This window comes from Saccostrea cucullata, unplaced genomic scaffold (genome assembly GCF_032062105.1).
Source record: "Saccostrea cucullata isolate Sc308-1 unplaced genomic scaffold, CSIRO_AGI_Scuc_v1 ctg1171, whole genome shotgun sequence".
NCBI classification, from domain to species: domain Eukaryota; kingdom Metazoa; phylum Mollusca; class Bivalvia; order Ostreida; family Ostreidae; genus Saccostrea; species Saccostrea cuccullata.
In genome coordinates, this window is record NW_026925719.1 from 32,365 (window position 1) to 54,147 (window position 21,783).

Below are 21,783 nucleotides of genomic sequence, written 5' to 3' on the forward strand. Positions count from 1 at the left end.
CACCCCGCCCCTTCTTTTGGCAGTGAATAAAATAATAAAGAATTCCAAAACTAACCATCAATAAAATCCATTTTTATTTATCGTAAAATAAAATTGATATTATTTATCTTTATCATTATCAACATGTGGGGTCTTTTCCACAAGTACCTGAAATGTGCTCAGAATGCATATTTTCAATTCAATTCAATTCTTTATTGGCACTAAAGCACATATTTATATACAGGAATGTGTTGTTAGCCATATACATGTATTGCAAAATATTATACTATTGTAAGCTTTTTCTAACATCAAAACAGTCTCTTATATATAGACAGATTTGTTTCGTAGATACAAAGTTATGTGGATTAAGCAAACAAGAAAAGTTATTAACATCTAGTATTTAAATACCGAATACAGAATTAGGACTATTCTCCCAAAAAAAATGGGGATGAGGAGTCCTCCTCTCGCACTAGCGACCTGTTTGAAAAGGCGTTATAGCCAAAAATGGAAGGATGTTACCTTATGTTAATCAATACATGTAAACGAAAAATTGAAAAGCCATTTTTATTTATGCAAAATAAAAAAGTGTTTTCTATTTTCCTGCACGTTTGCATGAGTAATATTAGAGAATTCAACACTCGTGGAAAATCCAGAATATCGGCAAATCCAGCTTGGGGCTTATGTTGGCCATGTATTAAACATTCATGTGAAATTTGAAAGTATATTTCGCTTCTCTGGAAAAAAGCAGACAAACTATTTGCATGGGTGTGCTGAGGAATTAGCCTTCAACTAAATGTGCGAAATCCGTGACCCTTGGTAGAGGTATTTGGCATCAGAAAATGACTAAGTTAGTTTAACATTGAAAATATATTACGCATTTGAAAATCTTTTTTTTTCCAGGAAATCTAATCACATTTTGTTTGAATTATTTTATGAGAAATAAGCCCTACATTAAATTGTGAAATTCCTGTCCCGAGGGTAAGATTTCAGCCCCCGGGGTGGGCTTTAAGTTAGTCGTGTATTGAAATAAAGCGTATTATAAATGACACATTTTTTAGAAGGCGAATAATAACGCCTTTTGGAAAGGAGTATTGGAAAGGCGTAATAACGCCTTTTTGAGAGGTCTAATAGGCCTAACACCTTTTGGAAAGAGAAATGTGTAATATAACGCCTTTGAAAAGGCGTAATTTAATGCCTGTTTTCGCGTTATTATATATACGCCTTTAGTTTTGGAAAGGCGTTATATAACGTATTTTCTTTTCTTTTTTTCTCCATAGATCGATCCAAATAGGCTTTCGTACGATACCCTTGTAAGTCGATTTACATTTTTAAAATCTAGAAACTCCAGATCATCTTCCATTTTTGTTAAAGAATTTCAGCGAAAAAAACGTATCCGGGAATTTTTCTTATGAAAAACCCCAAAGCATTTTTTTCCCCGATTTCATAATGTCAACATACTGAAAGTGGACTAATTTACCTTTTCTCTCATATACCCCTTTTAAATAAGATGGCGTGGCGTTTCCCAATACCTGTTATAATACCTGTTATGATCGCGTGTTGCAATCCAACACAGCAGTTTTATCGATAAATCAATTAAGCAAAATTAGCCCTCGTGTAAAGACAAAGAGATTTTATAAAACACTCTGGGGAAGATGCTTTAACTCAAAGGTACTGCTTAATGTCCAGTGTTAAAGAAGAAGTCTCTCATCAGTGTATATACACTGATATAAGCAGGGTGTATCTAAACATATCGATTTTGAGTTGGATGTTGTTAGGAAATCTACCCCGATCCTTGTCTTTTCTATCTGGAAACATGAAATGGATTTTGATTCCGACACCTACCTGGATAACATAGGCGGTGAGCATTTTTCGTATATTTCAATGTAACTGAGGAGGGTGTGTATTAGACTTGTAATTCCATGGGAATAGTAAACAGCTAATCGACTATATAATTATGCAGTGATTGGAAGGTTTAACGTTCTTTTATTACATAAGGGTTCTAAATCATGATTCTATTAAAAAGATAGTTATACCGCTCCAAACAGATGCCGTAATATCGCCGAGAATTTTTTGTGCGCATGTTTTAAATAATGTTTTTTGGAGGGGGGGGGATAAATAATTCTTATAAAGACAGAATGGTAATCTTAAAAAACACAATATTAATTTGCTCTTAAATATGTATATGACAATAAACATAAAAAAGTTAGTCGCGTTTACTTTTTATTCCCGAGTGACCCGCGTGTTCGAAGTGCTGTTAAGGTGTAATTAAACTTGGTATGCAGGAGAAAAAGTACATTCTGACAGTTCCTGCGTGAAAGTACAATAAATGAGACAACGGAAATTAGACTGGAGACAAATTAAATGAGTTCTAGTGTTAAGATGCCGATATTTACCGATATTATCCACTATTAAACACCCAGAAACTGTTCTGGCGTGTGTTAATAACTTAAATAATGATAACCTGGCAGTGCTCACGTCACCGGAGATCAGACCGATCTTATCGAAACTCTGCTGTAAACTTTAATATCAAATGGTGCACAACCGAGGCAGTAACGGAATCAGTTCTTTATTGTAAGATCAGGGGCCGGTAATTGTAATAAAGGACTCGTAAATCGAGGCTCAGTCAAGACAATAGAATTCTTATGTTTGTCATTCCCCATACACCCTGGAATCGACAAGAAAATATATGTAAAAGTATGTAGGGAAATGCAGATATAGTTATCAAGTTGGAGTAATTATGTTTAGTGTTACTTAACATGGGTAAGTTTTCCACTTTCCGACAAAACTTTTTTCATTATTTGAAAGAGAAAACTATTACAAAGACGTTTTTTAAATATTCCAACTATAAACGAATGAAACTTGTAATCATTACACATTCAGTGGTAAATGAGTGTTATAAACAGACGATTTTATGATTAGAAGATTTTTAATGTAATGTCATCATTTACTTACCGCAGATCAGAAAATTATCTATTTCAAGGCATAAAACTACCCACAGGGGGCAGTCAAAGAAACAGAAGGGTCTCTAATAAAATTATGACATCTTTCACAAAATGATTCAACAAACAAACAAAAAGAGCTGTCTCTTATTACATCAGTAGGTAATGTCTCATTACATCAGTAGGTACTGTCTCTTATTACATCAGTAGGTACTGTCTCTTATTACATCAGTAGGTACTGTCTCTTATAACATCAGTAGGTACTGTCTCTTATTACATCAGTAGGTACTGTCTCTTATTACATAGTAGGTACTGTCTCTTATACATCAGTAGATACTGTCTCTTTTTACATCAGTAGGCACTGTCTTTTATTACATCAGTAGGTACTGTCTCTTATTACATCAGTAGGTACTGTCTCTTATTACATCAGCAGGTACTGTCTCTTATTACATCAGTAGGTACTGTCTCTTATTACATCAGTAGGTACTGTCTCTTATTATATCAGTAAGTAATGTCTCTTATCACATCAGGGTACTGTCTCTTATTACATCAGTAGGTACTATCTCTTATTACATCAGTAGATACTGTCTCTTATTACATCAGTAGGTACTGTCTCTTATTACATCAGTAGGTACTGTCTCTCATCACATCAGTAGGTACTGTCTCTTATTACATCAGTAGGTACTGTATCTTATTACATCAGTAGGTACTGTCTCTTATTACATCAGCAGGTACTGTCTCTTATTACATCAGTAGGTACTGTCTCTTATTGTATCAATAGGTACTGTCTCTTATTACATCAGTAGGTACTGTCTCTTATAACATTAGTAGGTACTGTCTCTTATTATATCAGTAGGTACTGTCTCTTATAACATTAGTAGGTACTGTCTCTTATAACATCAGTAGGTACTGTCTCTTATAACATTAGTAGGTACTGTCTCTTATTACATCAGTAGGTACTGTCTCTTTTTACATCATTAGGTACTGTCTCTTATTATATCAGTAGGTACTGTCTCTTATTACATCAGTAGGTACTGTCTCTGATTATATCAGTAGGTACTGTCTCTTATTACATCAGTAGGTACTGTGTTTTATTACATAAGTAGGTACTGTCTCTTATTGTCTCTTATCAAGTAGGTACTGTCTCTTATTACATCAGTAGGTACTGTCTCTTATTACATCAGTAGGTACTGTCTCTTATTACATCAGTAGATACTGTGTTCTTATTACATCAGTAGGTAGTACTGTCTCTTATTGATACTGTCTCTTATCAAGTAGATACTGTCTCTTATTACATCAGTAGGTACTGTCTCTTATTGTATCAATAGGTACTGTCTCTTATTACATCAGTAGGTACTGTGTTTTATTACATCAGTAGGTACTGTCTCTTATTGTATCAATAGGTATTTCTCTAATTACATCAGTATGTAATGTCTCTTATTACATCAGTAGTTACTGCCTCTTATTACATCAGTAGGTACTGTCTCTTATTACATCAGTAGATACTGTGTTTTATAACATCAGTAGGTACTATCTCTTATAGTATCAATAGGTACTGTCTCTTATTATATCAGTAGGTACTATCTCTTATTGTATCAATAGGTACTGTCTCTTATTACATCAGTAGATACTGTGTTTTATTATATCAGTAGGTACTATCTCTTATTGTATCAATAGGTACTGTCTCTTATTACATCAGTAGGTACTATCTCTTATTACATCAGTAGGTACTGTCTCTTATAATATCAGTAGGTACTGTCTCTTATTACATCAGTAGATACTGTGTTTTATTACATCAGTAGGTAGTATCTCTTATTGTATCAATAGACACTGTCTCTTATTACATCAGTAGGTACTATCTCTTATTGTATCAATAGGTACTGTCTCTTATTACATCAGTAGATACTGTGTCTTATTACATCAGTAGGTACTGTCTCTTATTACATCAGTAGGTACTGTCTCTTATTACATCAGTAGATACTGTCTCTTATTACATCAGTAGATACTGTCTCTTATTACATCAGTAGATACTGTCTCTTATTACATCAGTAGGTACTGTCTCTTATTACATCAGTAGGTAGTTATTCAATCAGTAGGCACTGTCTCTTATTACATCAGTAGGTACTGTCTCTTATTACATCAGTAGGTACTGTCTCTTATTACATCAGTAGGTACTGTCTCTTATAACATCAGTAGGTACTGTCTCTTATTACATTAGTAGGTACTGTCTCTTATTACATCAGTAAGTAATGTCTCTTATTACATCAGTAGGTACTGTCTCTTATTACATCAGTAGGTACTGTCTCTTATTATATCAGTAGGTACTGTCTCTTATAATATCAGTAGGCACTGTCTATTATTACATCAGTAGGTACTGTGTTTTATTACATCAGAAGGTACTGTGTTTTATTACATCAGTAGGTACAGTGTTTTATTACATCTGTAGGTACTGTGTTTTATTACATCAGTAGGTATTGTTTCTTATGATATAAGTAGGTACAGTCTTTTGTTATATTAGTAGGTACTGTTTATTATTATATCCATTTTAGATATAGATACCGTCTCTACTTACATCAATAGGTACAGTTATCAGTTAGTACTTTCTTGTTACATTAATTCAGTACACAGTGTCACTTTTATAACAACAGTAAGTATACTAGCTGTTTCATTAGCTCTATCATTCATAATGACTCATGTGTTATAAGGAGTTACTCTTAGTTTACTAACTTACAATATGAATCGACTGCTATTTTAAAATGTATAATTTTTCTCTTGTGTTTGGATGGAACTGAATCGTTTACATGACCTATAGTTCATTAACATCTAGTTTTATATAGTATAATTGCTGTTAAAATATTGATGGACCACAAAAGCATCACAAAGTTTTGTAAACCAGAAGTCTTCTGTTATATCAGTAGATACTGTCTGGTTTGTACTTATAGCAAAGGAAGAGAAAAGTCTTAAGCATTGGAAATTACTTTTCAACAGCAATAAATCAGAATAATGATCTCTTATTAAGTCTCTTTAAGTTCTTAGTCTCTACTTACATGCCACATTTATCTTATTAATCAGTAAATGTCTTTGGATAGCATTTTGAAAGAATTTCACAGAAATTTCTATTTTTAGTAACCACGGTACAATGTCTCGAAATCAAAAACCGATATACAGAATTATGTCTCTTATTGTAGTCTACTTGTGTACTGTCTATATTGAAATCAGACTAGGTACTGTCTCTTAGTACATTTTGAAAGAATTTCACAGAAATTTCTATTTTTAGTAACCACGGCAACACTGTTCATCGAAATCAAAAACCATACACAGAATTATGTATCTTAGTGTATCTACTTGTGTGCTTCTCTATATTAAATCAGACTAATACTGTCTCTCAGTACATTTTGAAAGAATTTCACAGAAATTTCTATTTTTAGTAACCACGGCAACACCGTTCATCGAAATAAAAAACCGATACACAGAATTGTGTATCTTAGTGTAGTCTACTTGTGTGCCAAGTTTATTGAAATCAGACCAAAACTGTAGGAGGAGTAGCATTTTGAAAGAATTTCACAGAAATTTCTATTTTTAGTAACCACGGCAACAACGTTCATCGAAATCAAAAAACGATATATAGAATTATGTATCTTAGTGTAGTCTACTTGTGTGCCAAGTTATATTGAAATCAGACCAAAACTGTAGGAGGAGTATCATTTTGAAAGAATTTCACAGAAATTTCTATTTTTATCAACCAGGCAACACCGTTCATCGAAATCTTTATACACAGAATTATGTATCTTAGTGTAGTCTCTTGTGTGCCAAGTTATACTGAAATCAGACTAAAACTGTAGGAGGAGTCACATTTTATAAGAATTTCACAGAAATTTCTATTTTTGTAACCACGGCAACACCGTTCTCTATCATTCAAAATGATACACATATGTTCTTAGTGTAGTCTACTTGTGTGTCAAGTTATACTGAAATAGACCAAAACTGTATTTTACAATGTAGCATTTTGAAAAATTGTTTGGACAGACAGAATCGTTTACAGATGGACGGACGACGGCATTACTATGCTGTTAAAATTTTGGACCACAAAAGCATCTCAAAGTTTTGTAAAAAAAAATTAGCTTAACTGCTAGACCAATCAAAATACAGTACAAACTGGGCCAGGTATTTCACAAATTTTTAATTTTATTAAACAACGTACATGTACTTTAAACTACTGTGGATTTTCTATTGGTGTAAATTGATATGTTGAGTTTCTTTTTTTTGTTATTAATAATTAACAATAATATGATTTTTTAATCAGTATAGTCATTAATCATTTTGCTCATATTACATGTATACTTACAATTTGATCGAGGTACAAATTTAATGTTAATATACTAATATATATATTGCTTTTTCTGTATATATGCAATGTTTGTACAAAAGTCTGTTTAAGGCAGCGGAGTGTACATTTCTCATAGCCCGAAGAAAGTCATGCAAATATTGCACACCGTTTCTGAATAAAGCTGTCATGATTTATTGAAATCAATTATTAGAGCCCATTAGCAAATCAATACCTGGACAGGACCATATGATTATTTACACAATGGCCATTTCTACATAAAGTTCTGACAATTTAATATAAAAAGTGGCTCTGTCATATTGCTATTAAAGCATGTCACTATAAACGGCCTTCATCTATTATGTATTGGAGTTTTTTAAAACGCAATCTGAGAGATAGATCCAGTAGACAAACAAATTGTTCTGGGTCACTAGTTGACAATGTTCCTGATCACAGAATAAGTATTTAAAAAATCTATAAGGCACAGGAATAGACCAGTCTTTTAATCCTTCATTAAGAAAACTCAATTATCATTTGAATGAAGTTGCATTGATCAAATTTAGAACGCTGATCATGTGCAGGACTGTGATGTAAGAATATCAAGTTACTCAACATTACCAGAACAGGGAAGTTTATCTAATGATTGGTTAGAAGTTTTGAAAATATTCTATGATGGACCATGAATATATTTGTTTAAATAATTTTCGTTGAATGTTGATGTCTGTGAACAAAAACAATGGAGAGTGATGTACTTATTTGCGGAGAATTTAAAGGATGTATTTGTACAAATTACTATATGTTGACTTGATGATAGCATATTTCTCTGTCTATGGATAAGCAGGGGCATATGTCAGCTGCACACAGGAAATATCATCTCAGACGTGAGTTCAGTCAGCACTGATATTACTAAATCCACTCTGTTAATGTCTTGTATCTTCAAAATACTGTAAATGTATTACAAATCTTTTTAGGGCCTTTTATGGAAAGTAACTTCCACTAATTTAAGTACAATGCTAAATGTAATGCATATAAGGAACAAAAAGAAAAGTCAAATCTTCGCTAAATTGTTCAAAAATCAATAACATGTACTGCCAAATATCTTACACACAAAATATAATACACTACATTTCCAGTAAAAGATGCTTTTCTTCCACATCTTGAAAAATTTCATTTGAAAATGTTATTCTTGAAGCTTAATTGTAATTTCTTTATCTTTTGGGGGGGGGAGGGGGGATTCCTTATGTATTTCTAAATTCAAGTATAGATTAGCTTTGGTGTCGACATTGATAGAAAACCTTGAATTTGTCAAAATGAATTGAAAGTCTCTTTATGTATTTAAACCCCAATCTCTCCCATCTTCAGATGTCTTAAAATTAAAGGGATTTTTTTTTCTCTCAGCCCCAGTGAGTAAACAAATGAGGTATGACAGCGCACTGCTTTCCCAAATTCCAAATTCATTTAAAATATTTTCCAAATGTGGAAAACATGTCTATGATCACATACTGTATAGACATTGTATTACGATTAATTCTTAAATGGTTTTTCATTGCATTAAAAAACAGTCATAAAGTTAAGAATTAATTTAAAAAAAGAAGAGCATCAGCAACTCCTGAGATCGACCTCAATTAGAATTTTCTATGAAAGTTTCTGAATGAAATTTGCAGGCATGGTTATTTATTTTAAAAACTTAATGAAAAGTTTGTATTTAAATAATATATACTTGTAACAAAATCTGATAGGCAACATTGAGTTTTTCTTTATTAAAGTCTCATTGTCTAATCATGCTTTAAACCTGACCCATTATTGTAGGTGTCTTTTTAAAAGAAATTTAAAAGGTGTCTCAGTCAAGGGATAAACGTGATACATCCTTCTTATAGAAATTTGTAACACTCGTCACAACATGAAACAATAAAACGTCAACACTCCATCCAAAAAAATCCACCGTGTAACTGTGTGTTACATCAGGTTTAACCAATTAAGTCAATCCAAATTCTGAGAGTGTTTTTAATCTATCCATTTTATAATCGTATTATGTGAACTGTAAGAATTAATCCCTGTGTTAACCGACAGCGCAGTGGAATTATACGGTTTAATGTTCATTTTATCCTCTCCTGAACTACCAACCCACCCCTCTATTACTCCAGGCTTTAATTGCTCTGATCCTAAAGTTTATGTGTCTGTTGTGTAATCCCACCATATTTGTAAACATAATGGCCCATCTCTTACTTTCCGTCAATATTCTGAGACTCAGTAAAAGTTGAAATGACATAGTTCGAAGATTGTTTTTGGATGGATTTCCATATTCAATAAGAATGCAACATACTATTGGACTTAAAAGTGGAATATTTATGGAAGTGGGATATTTGTGGAACTTCTTTAAATTAATTTTGCTCTCCTTTGGTTTTTTCTTCTTTTTGGTTTCAACAGGAAAGTTTAATTAAGATAGCTCTTTTGTGACAAAAGAGAAATTGTGACTGAAGACCGATTCAAATGGTGGAGCAGGGAATACAGTCTGAAAAATCAAATAGGACATTCATAACCTTAACTATGAATGATAACTTACTTAAAGAGAATGATGTCATTACCATTCTTAACTACCAAACAGACCTTTAATGGATACAAGAAAAGTGCTTGAACTTCTGGAGAATGACATGGCAGACACTCTCTGTATCAGTCTGGCCTCTTTGGATCATGGCAATTCTAAACGGGGGGACAAAATTTTACGCAGAGCATCCCATAATCCTCTGTCACCAGAAAAAAATCTGTCCATTGATTGGGTTTCCTTTTCAGGTTTGGAAACCATGTTTTTTTCTACAAATAACTGCATGTTTGTTGCTTCCTGTAAAGTATTGACTTCTAAAATGACATCAGATTGTCTCCCTTTGAGATAAACTTTAAAACAGGGTTTCAGTCCCGTATACTAAATGTTTCCTTAGAATTTTTTAAAAGCATCTTCCTCCTGACAAAAATTACCCACATCTTATCTTGGGTCACTTCATTTCTTACCTTTGACCAAGCAAATCGTCATGAATTGACTAAATAAGCCTATATATAGCAGTAATGTACAACTAAGTCTCAAATACAATGCACATTAATGTGGAGAGTTTCGTTTTCTGAAATTTAAAACTAACTCACTCAGGGAGATCACAAGATTTTTTACATAACTTTTTTGCATTTATAATTTTCCACTTTTTTTGTTACAGAGGACTTCATGTTTTCCTGATTTGGAGTTTAATTCTCCGTTTTTTTTCATTACAGAGGGGTCAGATCCTGATATAGAGAGTGATTCACAGCTCCCCGCTCACCGAGCAGCGGCTAAAGGGGAGATAATTGCTCTCGTTAAGGCCATCAAACGGGACCCCAGCTCTCTAGAGCTAGAGGACAGTGAAGGTAAGGAATATTGCAATGGGGGTTCATCCACCTTAAGTATTCATGTAGACCCAATGAATGGTCTAAATCTGAAAAATAGCAAGAGCAATACCAGTAACAAGAGAGGAGTTTATACATTTAGCCTGTGATGTGAATTAAACCAAAATTTAGTTTCTCGATCTGGATATAGCAGATCGATCTATATATAAATGGTCAATCAGCAAAGAGAGATGCAATTATACTGTATTGAAATATTTACATGTGGTCCAAGAAACATGACCACTAATTATGTATATATCAAGAATCTTTTTTTCCTTGCTCACAGACATCTATTGCAATGTATTATGATTACAATGAGTAACAGGCATCAACTAATCTCACCTTGAGCGGTTTACACAACTGCTTCTGTACCTAATACAATAATAAGCAGGAATCACAAAGGGCTATAAGTCTATGAGATTGAAATGAGAAATAAATTCTGTATCTTGTCATTGTGCAATCTGACTTTTTTAAATTGGAGTAAAGGCCGGTTTACACTATGCATCTTGACACATGCATCTAAACTCATGCTTCAATTTTGCCTCATGCATCTTCTTATTTACACTATGTGTCTTGATGCATGCATCTTTAGAATACTTTGTAAAGATGAAATTTCTCTGCTTAAAAAAATAACAATACCTTCAAATTTCATTTCCAGATTTATTTTAGTTGAACAAATCATTCTTAATTTCCTTTTTATGACAGTTCTTGGAAGGTATAATTTATATTTATTCCAAAACAAAAACTCTGCTAACTTATAATAATCAAATAAGTTTTTCTAATTGTAGTTTTAATCAGTATTTTCTGCTTTTGTGTATCTTGGGAAGTTATTTTTGAAAATATATGAAAAAAATAAGGCTCATGATTCAGTATTAACTCTGACCTTTCTTTTCATTGGTCAGTTCCATGCATCTTGAAGCACGGAATAGAACAAGTTCTATTCCATCGTTCAAGATGCAACATGCACCCATTTAATTTGACACAAGGGGCTTTTACACTGTGAATCTTGACACATGCATCCAAGATGCATGTGTCAAGATGCATAGTGTAAACCGGCCTTAAGGGTGAGGTCCTATATCTAGTGTAATGTCAGCTATATAATCTCTCATCCTCACAACGTCAGGGGTCCTGAGTCAACACGTTGCCGTTGGACCCCTTCCAACGGCAACGTGTTGACTCAGGACCCCTGACGTTGTGAGGATGATAATCTCTATGAGCAGTTCATATAAATAGTGATTACCTGCGGAGCTTAATGGTAAATTACTTTCATTATGCACAATTTCCTGGTGAAAAATCAATAAATCTGGTACTATCTGAAGGTTTTCCTCCTGTCTGTAGAAGCAGCTGTTAAGGTTCCTATGACAATTAAAAGCCCTAGATCATCACAATATTTCAAAGTTCAAGGTGAAATTTCATTTTTCAAGTAATAATGATAAAGCAAATTGACTTGAAGACATGTCCTAATTGGGTTTCTTGATTATGTGATGTGATGTAAAATATATTTGTATATAAATTTTACTGTATTAATTTGAACAGTACGTAAAGTAAATAATTTTCCTTTTTAAGAGATACATGTACTTTGCGAAACTACAATAAATAAAATTTCATTCTCACTAAAAAAAATATTTTACACATTTAATATTACAGGTGTTTAGTACACTTTAAAATCACAGTAAACCATCATTGTCTGTTTCCTGTATAATTTACAGGCTTAACTCCCTTGGGGCATGCTGTAAAGTCCAAACAGCTAGAAGCTGTGAAGCAAATCATCAAGATGGGGGGAAATATAAACACTCAGGACTGTCAGGGAAGAACTCCACTGGCCAGAGCAACATACGAGGTTAGTAACCTGATCTCCTACCAACTAAATCAGTAATCATAGCAGGATCCAAAGCTACACACTATTAAAAAAAACCATAGCTACACACCATGGCAGAAGCAAATGCTCTACATTGTTCAATAACCATAGCTACTCAACCATGACAGGAACGAACAATGTACACCATGGCAGTACCATAGCTACACACTATTCAATAACCATAGCTACACACCATGGCAGGAACAAAAGCTAATAGTACACCATGGCAGTAACATAGTTACACACTATTCAATAACCATAGCTACACACCATGGCATGAACAAAAGCTTAGTACACCATGGCAGTACCATAGTTACACACTATTCAATAACCATAGCTACACACCATGGCAGGAACAAAAGCTTAGTACACCATGGCAGTAACATAGTTACACACCATTCAATAACCATAGCAATACACCTTGGCAGTTACCATAGCAACATACTATTCAATAACCTTAGCTACATACCATCTAGTTACCATACAAAAGCCATAGCTACACACTATTCAGTAACTTAGCTGCACACTATGGCATGAACTGGATAATTAACACCATTTAATATCATAGTTGCAGACCATGGCAATATCCAAACTTCCTAACAAGAGAATAACTCCATAGCTACACTATTCAATAACCATAGCTACACACCATGGCAGGTGTAGTCATGCAGTCCCCATCGCTACATATATACAAGTAACAAACAGTGAAATATACACACCAAATCAGTAAACATTAGCTATCATTAATAATAAATACTGTAAATGCTAAAATATTTGTTAGGGATTTAATTACATTTATTTCATGGTTAAAAAATTATCAATGAAATTAAATCCCACATGCTGAAAAGCTACACAACAAGCAAAGAATCCCAACCAAATAACCAAATTACATGTAGTAATCATACCATTCAAGTATTTTATATTTTCAAATGACAGTCTCAAGAAAATTGCCTAATTGAAGGTTTCAGCATACCATTTAATGTAATTCACTGGTTTGCATTATATACTGGTATTTTATAGGGTTGGTTTGAAGGAGTGATATATTTGCTTAGAAAAGGTGCAAAACAGAGCATAGCTGAGAAATCAGGGAGGACGCCTCTACATGCATCTACCTACGACAAAGATGTCAGGTAGGATTAACTTTAGTTTCTACAAAAGTCAGGTATAGCAACATAACTGGCATCTACTTACAACAAAATCAGATATAGCAACATGTGTTACATAGTGGTCAGCCATAGCCACAGGTCTATCATATTCAGTATAGAATAGTTATGCATGAGAATCTTTTAGTTGACAATATGGCAACATCTAATACAGTCACCTGACAGAGTCAACAGGCTCCGGGGCCATAAAACTGGGATGAGCACACTTTTGATCTCAGTCTCACTTTTCCACTATTAATCCCTTTTGAAAAAGTGAGACTGAGATCAAAAGTGTGCTTGTCTCTGTTTTATGGCCCTGGAGCCAGATATACCAACTTATTCTAGAAAAGGCAAACAAATAGATCCTCCAAAGGTACAGTTTAATGCTCAGCTACTAAGACATTCGCTCTTCTTAAACAGTCTTGACTCAAAATATCCATGGTATTGAAGATATGAATGTTTGAGATTCTAAAGTTAAGTTGTATACTCCAGTACTTTGTATTAGAGATCATTTTTGTTCTATTATTGCAGAATTATTGGTGCTTTACTGCAGACTTTGTCTAAGGAAGAAGTTGTCAAAGATGACAATGAGGTGTGTAGTTTTCTGTTGTTGAGAATTCTCCTAGCCTGGGGACAATAAAGTATAACTTATTCTGAAGACCACAAAATTGAGAATGATAAGGTATGACAATGAGGTTTGATGGATTCTGGGGGAAAATAGCTTCTTCTTATTCTGAGGACCAAAAGGTTTGCCTCATTTACAGAGCCATGATTGATGTTAAAATGTCTTATTTTGAGGATAATGAGTTTTCAGTGACCTCATAATTTAATGGACCACATTGATAAACCTTATAATTTTAAAGACCAAAAAAAACAACCCTTTATCTTATTCTGCAGACAAGAGGGTTTATCTTATTCTGAGGATAATAATGTGTTGTGTTATTTTAAAAATCCATTTTTTTTTTTAACAATTTAAGATGAGTACAATCATTTTGTAGAAAATGACGGCCCTCCATTGGGCTGCCTTCCACAACAGACCAGAACATCTACAGCTGTTACTGATGAGTGGGGCGGTCATGCATTGTCAGGATATTGATGGAAAAACACCACTACACTGGGCTGCAGAGGTAATGATCTAAACTATGTCGGCACACCATAATACACTGAGCTACTTAGGTAAACTGCAAAAGAAGCAATATCACTAATTCTAAAGACTGAGGTTAACTACAAAGCTAAAAAACCATTACTCTATTTGGCTGTGCATCAATTTGAATGCTACTCAACAAAAGATACCACACTAAGCAGCTGAGATGCATCAGATACTGTCCTCAACATCAAAAGAGCTTCAAATGATATAAAAAAAATCAAAATTTATAATACACCAGCATCAATCTCTACAATCTCCAGTGAACCTCTACAAACCTGAGTGTTATCATACTTAGAACTGTACTATAATGCTAACTAAACATCTTTTGAAACTGTAGATGAAATCTGATAAAGACTCTGACCAAGACAATAAAATAAAATAAGTCAAACTTTTAGATCTCTAACATCAATATCTCAAAGGCATACATCAAACTGAGCTGGAAGTCCAAATCAATATTTTTCTTTATATTAATTTTGACCTCAATATCTTGAATCAAACTTTTTTCCCTGGCCCCAGTTAAAGATAACAAGGTTAGACTGTGGTTAATGTTGTTTTCAATCCCCTCCACAGAAAGGTAGTGTAGAGTGCTGCCATCTCCTGCTGCAGTGCTGTAAGGGGCCCAGCCTTGTCAACCAACAAGACCACAGCAGCAAGAACGCCATACACTACGCCGCGGCCGCCGGTCACTGTCTGTTGCTAAGGGAACTGGTCAGTGTGGAGGGGGCTGACCTAGAGGCTGAGGACCCGGATGACAGGTGAGAGAGAATAAATATAAAACTCAAAAAAAGTCAAGTTCCAACAAGTATTTTTTAAAATATAACAATGCTGTATTACATGCTTTAAGATTTTGTGCAAATCTCCCTGCTTACCAACACCTTTATACATGTTTGATTCAGTTTCAAGAATACATGTAATTCTGATAACACAGAAATTACCACCACCCCCCCCACCCCACCCCCACCTTGATAATAACTCAATAATAACTCATGCTAATACCCAATTTAACAGCAAGAATTTTATATTTTTCTAGGACCCCACTCCACTGGGCCGCAGCTATGGGTCACACCCAGTGTGTTAATGTACTGCTGAATATGGGGGTCACGCCCAACCCCACAGACATTGAAGGAGGGACCCCGCTAGATTATGCCAGAAAGACAGGTCACAAAGGTCAGGCATTTACCTGTGGACAGCTGCTTTAATTTAAAAATTAATCTGCTGAGGAAATTTCTGTTCATGTCTCAAAAAGATTTGTCAAAAAGGGGGTATGTATATATATTGACCAATAAGGGGACAAGTTGGACCCACAATCCCTGAGGCATCTCACAGGTCTGAGTCAGACAGGTCATATAAAGCTGCTAAACATAGTGTTACTAGATTAAGGTTCCATATTCTATTGTTTGCTTGCTAAATGTTGACTGATAATTGAAGCAGAAATAGGACAAAGACATCCTTAAAAAAAACCGAATACAATATGTATCCCTGATAATCAAAATGACAATTTTCTGTTGTGAACAGGAACTTCTTTCCAAGCAAAACAGTAAAGATCGAATTTTAAAAGAATTTTTCTGACAAACACTTGATCTCTTTTCATTCTTTTCCCAGGTATTTAAAAAAAAGTTGGTAAAGCAATCTATCAGAAATAAAGACAGCAAAAAAGAATAGATTAAAAGTTCAACACTTTTGTTTGACTTAAATAAGAATATTGACTAGAACTATAGGGTTTGATGTTTATGGAAATGAGAGTTTACACTGCAGTTTACACTGTTACTATGTCAAACAGTCTGGGAGCAATGAATAGTAACCTTATGTGTAATTGATAAAGGCTTAAAAAATAAAATATAAAGTCTCTGTAGAACATGGAAAGTACATTAAGTAATTAACGATAAATCTTGATGGATTGTGATCAAAGTAAAAACATCAAAGGGAGATAATCAGAGCGTTCAGAGCGAACATCTATTGTGAAATGTCAATGGTTGACACTATATACATCTGAAAATAATTATCAGCACTTACTTGATCAATGCTTATATTTAGTGGAACAAGTCAACTGCACAATTACTAAAATATAAATTTAAAATGTGACAAAACTCTAATTAAAATTTTTATGCTCTTTCCTTTAAAATTTTTTTTTATGTCTCTCTTGAGAATTTTTCACAGATATAAGTGATATCATCAGCTTATGGTGACTTTTACCACAAATTTTTACCTATGCTTTGCAATTATGGCTAAGATACGGTTCCGGATTCAGAATCAAAGTGGAGCCTTATGGTCTCAAAGCAAAAACATGTACCCCTATCCCTATCACCTGTTAAGAATTGCACAGCAATGTCAATTAACTGCATACTTTGTATCATGATAGAATGTCCTTTACAGAAAAAGAGTATAAATATTCAAATACTATGATGACAGGGAATATATCAGATACATGTACATTACATAATAATTATAACAGAAATATCAGGCAAATGATTTAAGACATTTTTCTCATAAGTATTTCAGATTTACTTCTCTTTCTCCTTTAGCTGATTTATCTATTGTCTTGGTTAGATTAATTCTTTCTCAATGTGTACTATTATAATGAACTCTTTTTCACATAGAATGTGTAAGGCTATTGGAGGAGAAAATGGGAATCAAGGGCAGTAACATTGTAAACAGACGATCAAAAGTGAAAAAGTCTGACTCCAACCGCAATCCATTTGGGAAACTCAAAGACCTCTTCCGACCCCGAAACAAGAAGATTTCTTCCACCCCAACCTCCGACGCTACAAGTGACTCTATAGAAATGAGGTCATTTGACAAGCAGTCCGGGACCACTTCCATGTCAAACTCCGAGCGATCTCTGAAAGAACTGGCCAAGAGAGAGGAATCGCGGCCCTCGTCAAAGTCACAGAGCCTCGAAAACCAAATAAAATCACCCGTCACCCCCACCAGTGTCATAGTGCCAAAAATCGTCCTGTCCACATTTGATGAGACAGAGGATGACAATGCATTGCTGAAACAGAGAAAAAGCAGGTCAAGGCGACACAAAAAGGTCAGAGGTCATCGCTATCATCTCCATCATGTTTCCTTTAGGAATATGGTTTTTGGCTCTTTTGATATTTAATACTTGTGATGTAAATTCTAACCAATCTTCTAGAATGATTATTCTTCCAAACATTTAATCTGGTGACAGTGTAATAATGATTTGTCTGAAACTCTGAAACACTAACATATAAAGAAATTTCATTCAATGTTGCTTTAAACGCTCTACTCCTAGATTCTAATTATTATAATAGATTTTAATAACAAAGAAAAGTACAATTTCCTTGTCGAAACAGTCAAGCTTATGTTGTTTTGAATAACGGAGAATTAATACTCTAATTTAACTTTGTAAATGTTCTGTTTATATAACATTCTGAATCTGAAACTTTTAATCATTTCGCTAACTGAACTTGTTTTACAACATTTGTTTTTTACAGAAACGCTCACACAGACAGGTAACAGAGTTATTCTTCCTAATATTAACACTGCTATTAATTAATTACCTTTTCAATGGACCATGATAATATTTTTTTATGGAGAGGGGGAGAATTGAAATAAGTCTATAGCTCCTCTTCTCACCTCAACACTATGAAACAAATGTCTCTATCTTTGTGTACGAGTTAATTGATAATAGTATGGTTGATTTATATAAATTTATTAAATGTTTTGGGTCAATTTTAACTTGTTTTTACTTCCTTCATATTTTCTATAGATTTATTTGTCAGGAAAAAAAGGTAAAATAAAGCAAAATTTGATTTTGAAATATTTTCTCTTCATATTGCAGACATCAGCAACAACAACATTTGAAGAAAACTACGACCTTCACACTGGCAGCAGTTTCATCAAGGACAAAAATCGCCTTGACAACCAGAATATTGGTGTTGGCATGGGAACCAGCAACCTGCTCCCTCCTGTGATGAGTCCCAGGATGTCACCTCTACCCCCCTCCCCCATCCCTCAGGACCTCCCCAAAACACCCCCACCTCGCAAATCCTCCAGGGAACTGGCTCCTCTTAGGGTACCTCAGATCAAGTCTCCTGGTGAGTGAAAAAAAATGCCCCCTCCCTCATCCCCAAAAAAATTCTGTGGAAGATACAGATCATGGAAAAGAAAACATTCAAGAAATAAGTTGATATATTTCAAATTAAATTTAATTGACTTGTTATTTTTTAGTCCCTCCACCAATTCCAAGCATCCAGACCCCCGGAATATTGTATGATGATGAGGATTCATCATCCCCAAATGCTTCTCCTCCCTTTTCTGGATACAGACGAATTGACAGGTCAGTGTTTACTTGCCTTTTATTACACTTTAATTGTTCTCACACAAATAAAAGTAGAAATGTATATTTTTCACAAAAATTTCACCTGCTTTTAGTTAGAATAATCTTTCTGCAATGTAAATCACTACGTCAACTTTCTTCGAGAGATCTCGTACACATATGAATGCTGATTATTTTCAGTGGAGTGTCAGTTGCTGTTCCACAGCTTTCACAAGAGCACCTTCACAGACAACTTAAATCAGAGACAAAGTCACCTCACCAGGCCACGTCACCATGGTTACAGGTCCAGCCGATTCAGAGAGACCCATACGAACGTCGTCTTTCAGGAAGTTCCCAAGCCTCCTCTACACAAGGAGGCATGGATCACAATGACTTCCTGTCTGTGTCTTCTGGTCAAAGGTCAAGGTTATCATCTATCTCACAAGGTTCCATCCAATCAGGTCATAGGTCAAGGTTATCTTCCATATCGCCAGGGTCAGCTCGCAGTGACGTCAGTGTCAGATTGACCTCTATCACCCCCACTCATTATGGCTCCCCCAAGCCTGTGTCATTAGTAGGGTCACCAAGTCCCCCACAAATATCAAAAATAGAAAAACGGACAATGGACCGTAGAATTCATAGTCTACTTCATTAACATACACAAGCTTCATTATTTGCTTCTTTGATAAACCAAGAACCTACAAAGAGAGATAACTGTCTAAGTAATTTGATAACTTTTTTAACTAATGTGTAATTGCTAACAGTCACATTTTTTTTTCAATTTGTATGCACACAAAATTGCAATGTCATTTTTTGGATAACATTCATTGTTAACATTTATTGTATCTATTTAAATGAATGAAAATAATTTACTTACATTGAACTCCAGTGTACAACATTGTGCAAGATTATTTATAATTTCCTGACATATTTTCCCTGTGCCTGCTACTAAATGTGGACCTCTGCTTATTTTTTGATGTTAGATTTTATGACAGTGATGTTCTAAGAAAACTGACTCCAAGGCATCTGTGGATCAAAAACTAAGTTTCTTCAAATCACTGGGAATTTGATTTGATACATCAGACAAGTGAACTCTGAACTTTCACAGCTGATAATTAATTTTGACTGTATCCTCCTGCATTTTTTAAAAGACCTTGTGTATAAGGATATTTCCATATGTATGCAAATCTTCAAAGATATCAGATTTCTTATTAAAGATATTCATGACAAATTTTCCCCTGCACACATACACATCAGTTTTCATTGAAAATACTTAGTTATATTGAGTAAAATTCATAAATGTAAAATATAGTTTCCATAACTTGTGTGAATTAATAAGAATTGCTGTCTTCTGACAAAAAAAAATAATGATTCAAGAATGAGAGAGAAAATCAACTTAAGAGCACATCTTATAAAACCTTTTGTCCATTTGACATGCTGAAGTGTTCAAAGTATGTCTGTATATATTTTTAACTTGCGGATCATGGTCAATCAAATACATCCTATGGGTTCACTGATAAAAATGAATCAAATTGTAGGCATGATAAAACATTACCACAATGAAACATTTTATAGAATACCTTTGTAATTTTCTTTTATGTTCTAAATTACTTTTCTGCTGGACTTGCATGGTATATTATCTGATACACAGGTCAAATGTTGATAGTAAATTTAAGTTATTTTTGTTTTATAATTACTTATTGCAATTTGTTGAAAATAAAATACACTGACTGAAGATAACTTTGTTGTTTTCTGTACATAAACTCTATACACCAATACTCTTGTTCTAAAGCAAAAGAATCATTTCACTGGAAAAGAAACGAAATACTGAAATTGCTTTTGCAAGCATTTTATTTTGTCAGTTATGCCAATTTTTTTTTTTTTTTTTTTTAATTTAAAAATATTTATAATATCATATATCAAAAAGTCAAAACTTTGTGTATGAAAGATTACAGCTTGTGTGCCATTGGCAACCTGTCTCTGGATTTCCATCGTTGCCTTCTTCCCTAGAGCCCCTGAACCAATTCAAAGCAAACTTGGCAAAAAGGGATTCAAGTTCCTACACATACGGGAACAGGCCCTTTCAAACCAAAATTTTCAGACAAAATTGTGTGTCTGAGCGTCGGAGCCCCCAGTTCAACACAATGCTTCAATAGGATGGTACCATTGTATTGTGAATTACCACTACATGTAGTTTGACATAGATTGACAAACTGATACATTTTTTTCATTGGTAGTGTGTGAATTGACCCTTTTGCAGGTCACACAGTATGTGGATTAATTGATGTGGCAGATCAAGGATACTGATTTATCTTTTTTGGATAATGGATTGATACTAAGGAAAACAGAGAGAGGATTAATGCTTCTAAGGAAGGCAAAGTGAGGATTGAGGAAGGTAGTTTGAAGGCTGTTTCTTCTTCTAAGGAATGCAGTGGGTAATTGGTCCTTCTAAGGAAGGCAATGGGCGGATTGGTCCTTCTAAGGAAGGTAGTGGGTGATTGATCCTTCTAAGGAAGGCAGTGGGCGATTGATCCTTCTAAGGAAGGCAGTGGATGGATTGGTCCTTCTAAGGAAGGCAGTGGGTAGATTGGTCCTTCTATGGAAGGCAGTGGATGGATTGATCTTTCTAAGGAAGGCAGTGGATGGATTGGTCCTTGTAAAGAAGGCAGTGGGTGGATTGGTCCTTCTAAGGAAGGCAGTAGGT

General features: G+C 34.3%; 1 protein-coding gene across 5 annotated transcripts; it reads left to right on the top strand.

Moving 5' to 3' along the window:
• Positions 1-1,757: 1,757 nt before the first annotated feature.
• LOC134269653 (ankyrin repeat domain-containing protein 55-like) lies at positions 1,758-19,922 on the top strand. 5 transcript variants are annotated; one of them, XM_062751863.1, is made up of 13 exons: positions 1,758-1,837; positions 10,501-10,632; positions 12,360-12,490; positions 13,529-13,638; positions 14,182-14,242; positions 14,649-14,777; positions 15,368-15,552; positions 15,828-15,964; positions 17,395-17,828; positions 18,256-18,273; positions 18,603-18,858; positions 18,992-19,100; positions 19,281-19,922. In XM_062751863.1, exons 1-13 carry the CDS (start codon positions 1,798-1,800, stop codon positions 19,732-19,734), a joined length of 2,196 nt encoding a protein of 731 aa, XP_062607847.1. In that variant the 5' UTR covers positions 1,758-1,797; the 3' UTR covers positions 19,735-19,922. The 5 variants fall into 5 exon arrangements, with proteins under 5 accessions (XP_062607847.1, XP_062607848.1, XP_062607844.1 ...); XM_062751864.1 differs by lacking the exon at positions 1,758-1,837 and adding an exon at positions 2,647-2,739 and having other exon boundaries at positions 19,281-19,921; XM_062751860.1 differs by lacking the exon at positions 1,758-1,837 and adding an exon at positions 7,595-8,132.
• Positions 19,923-21,783: the final 1,861 nt, after the last annotated feature.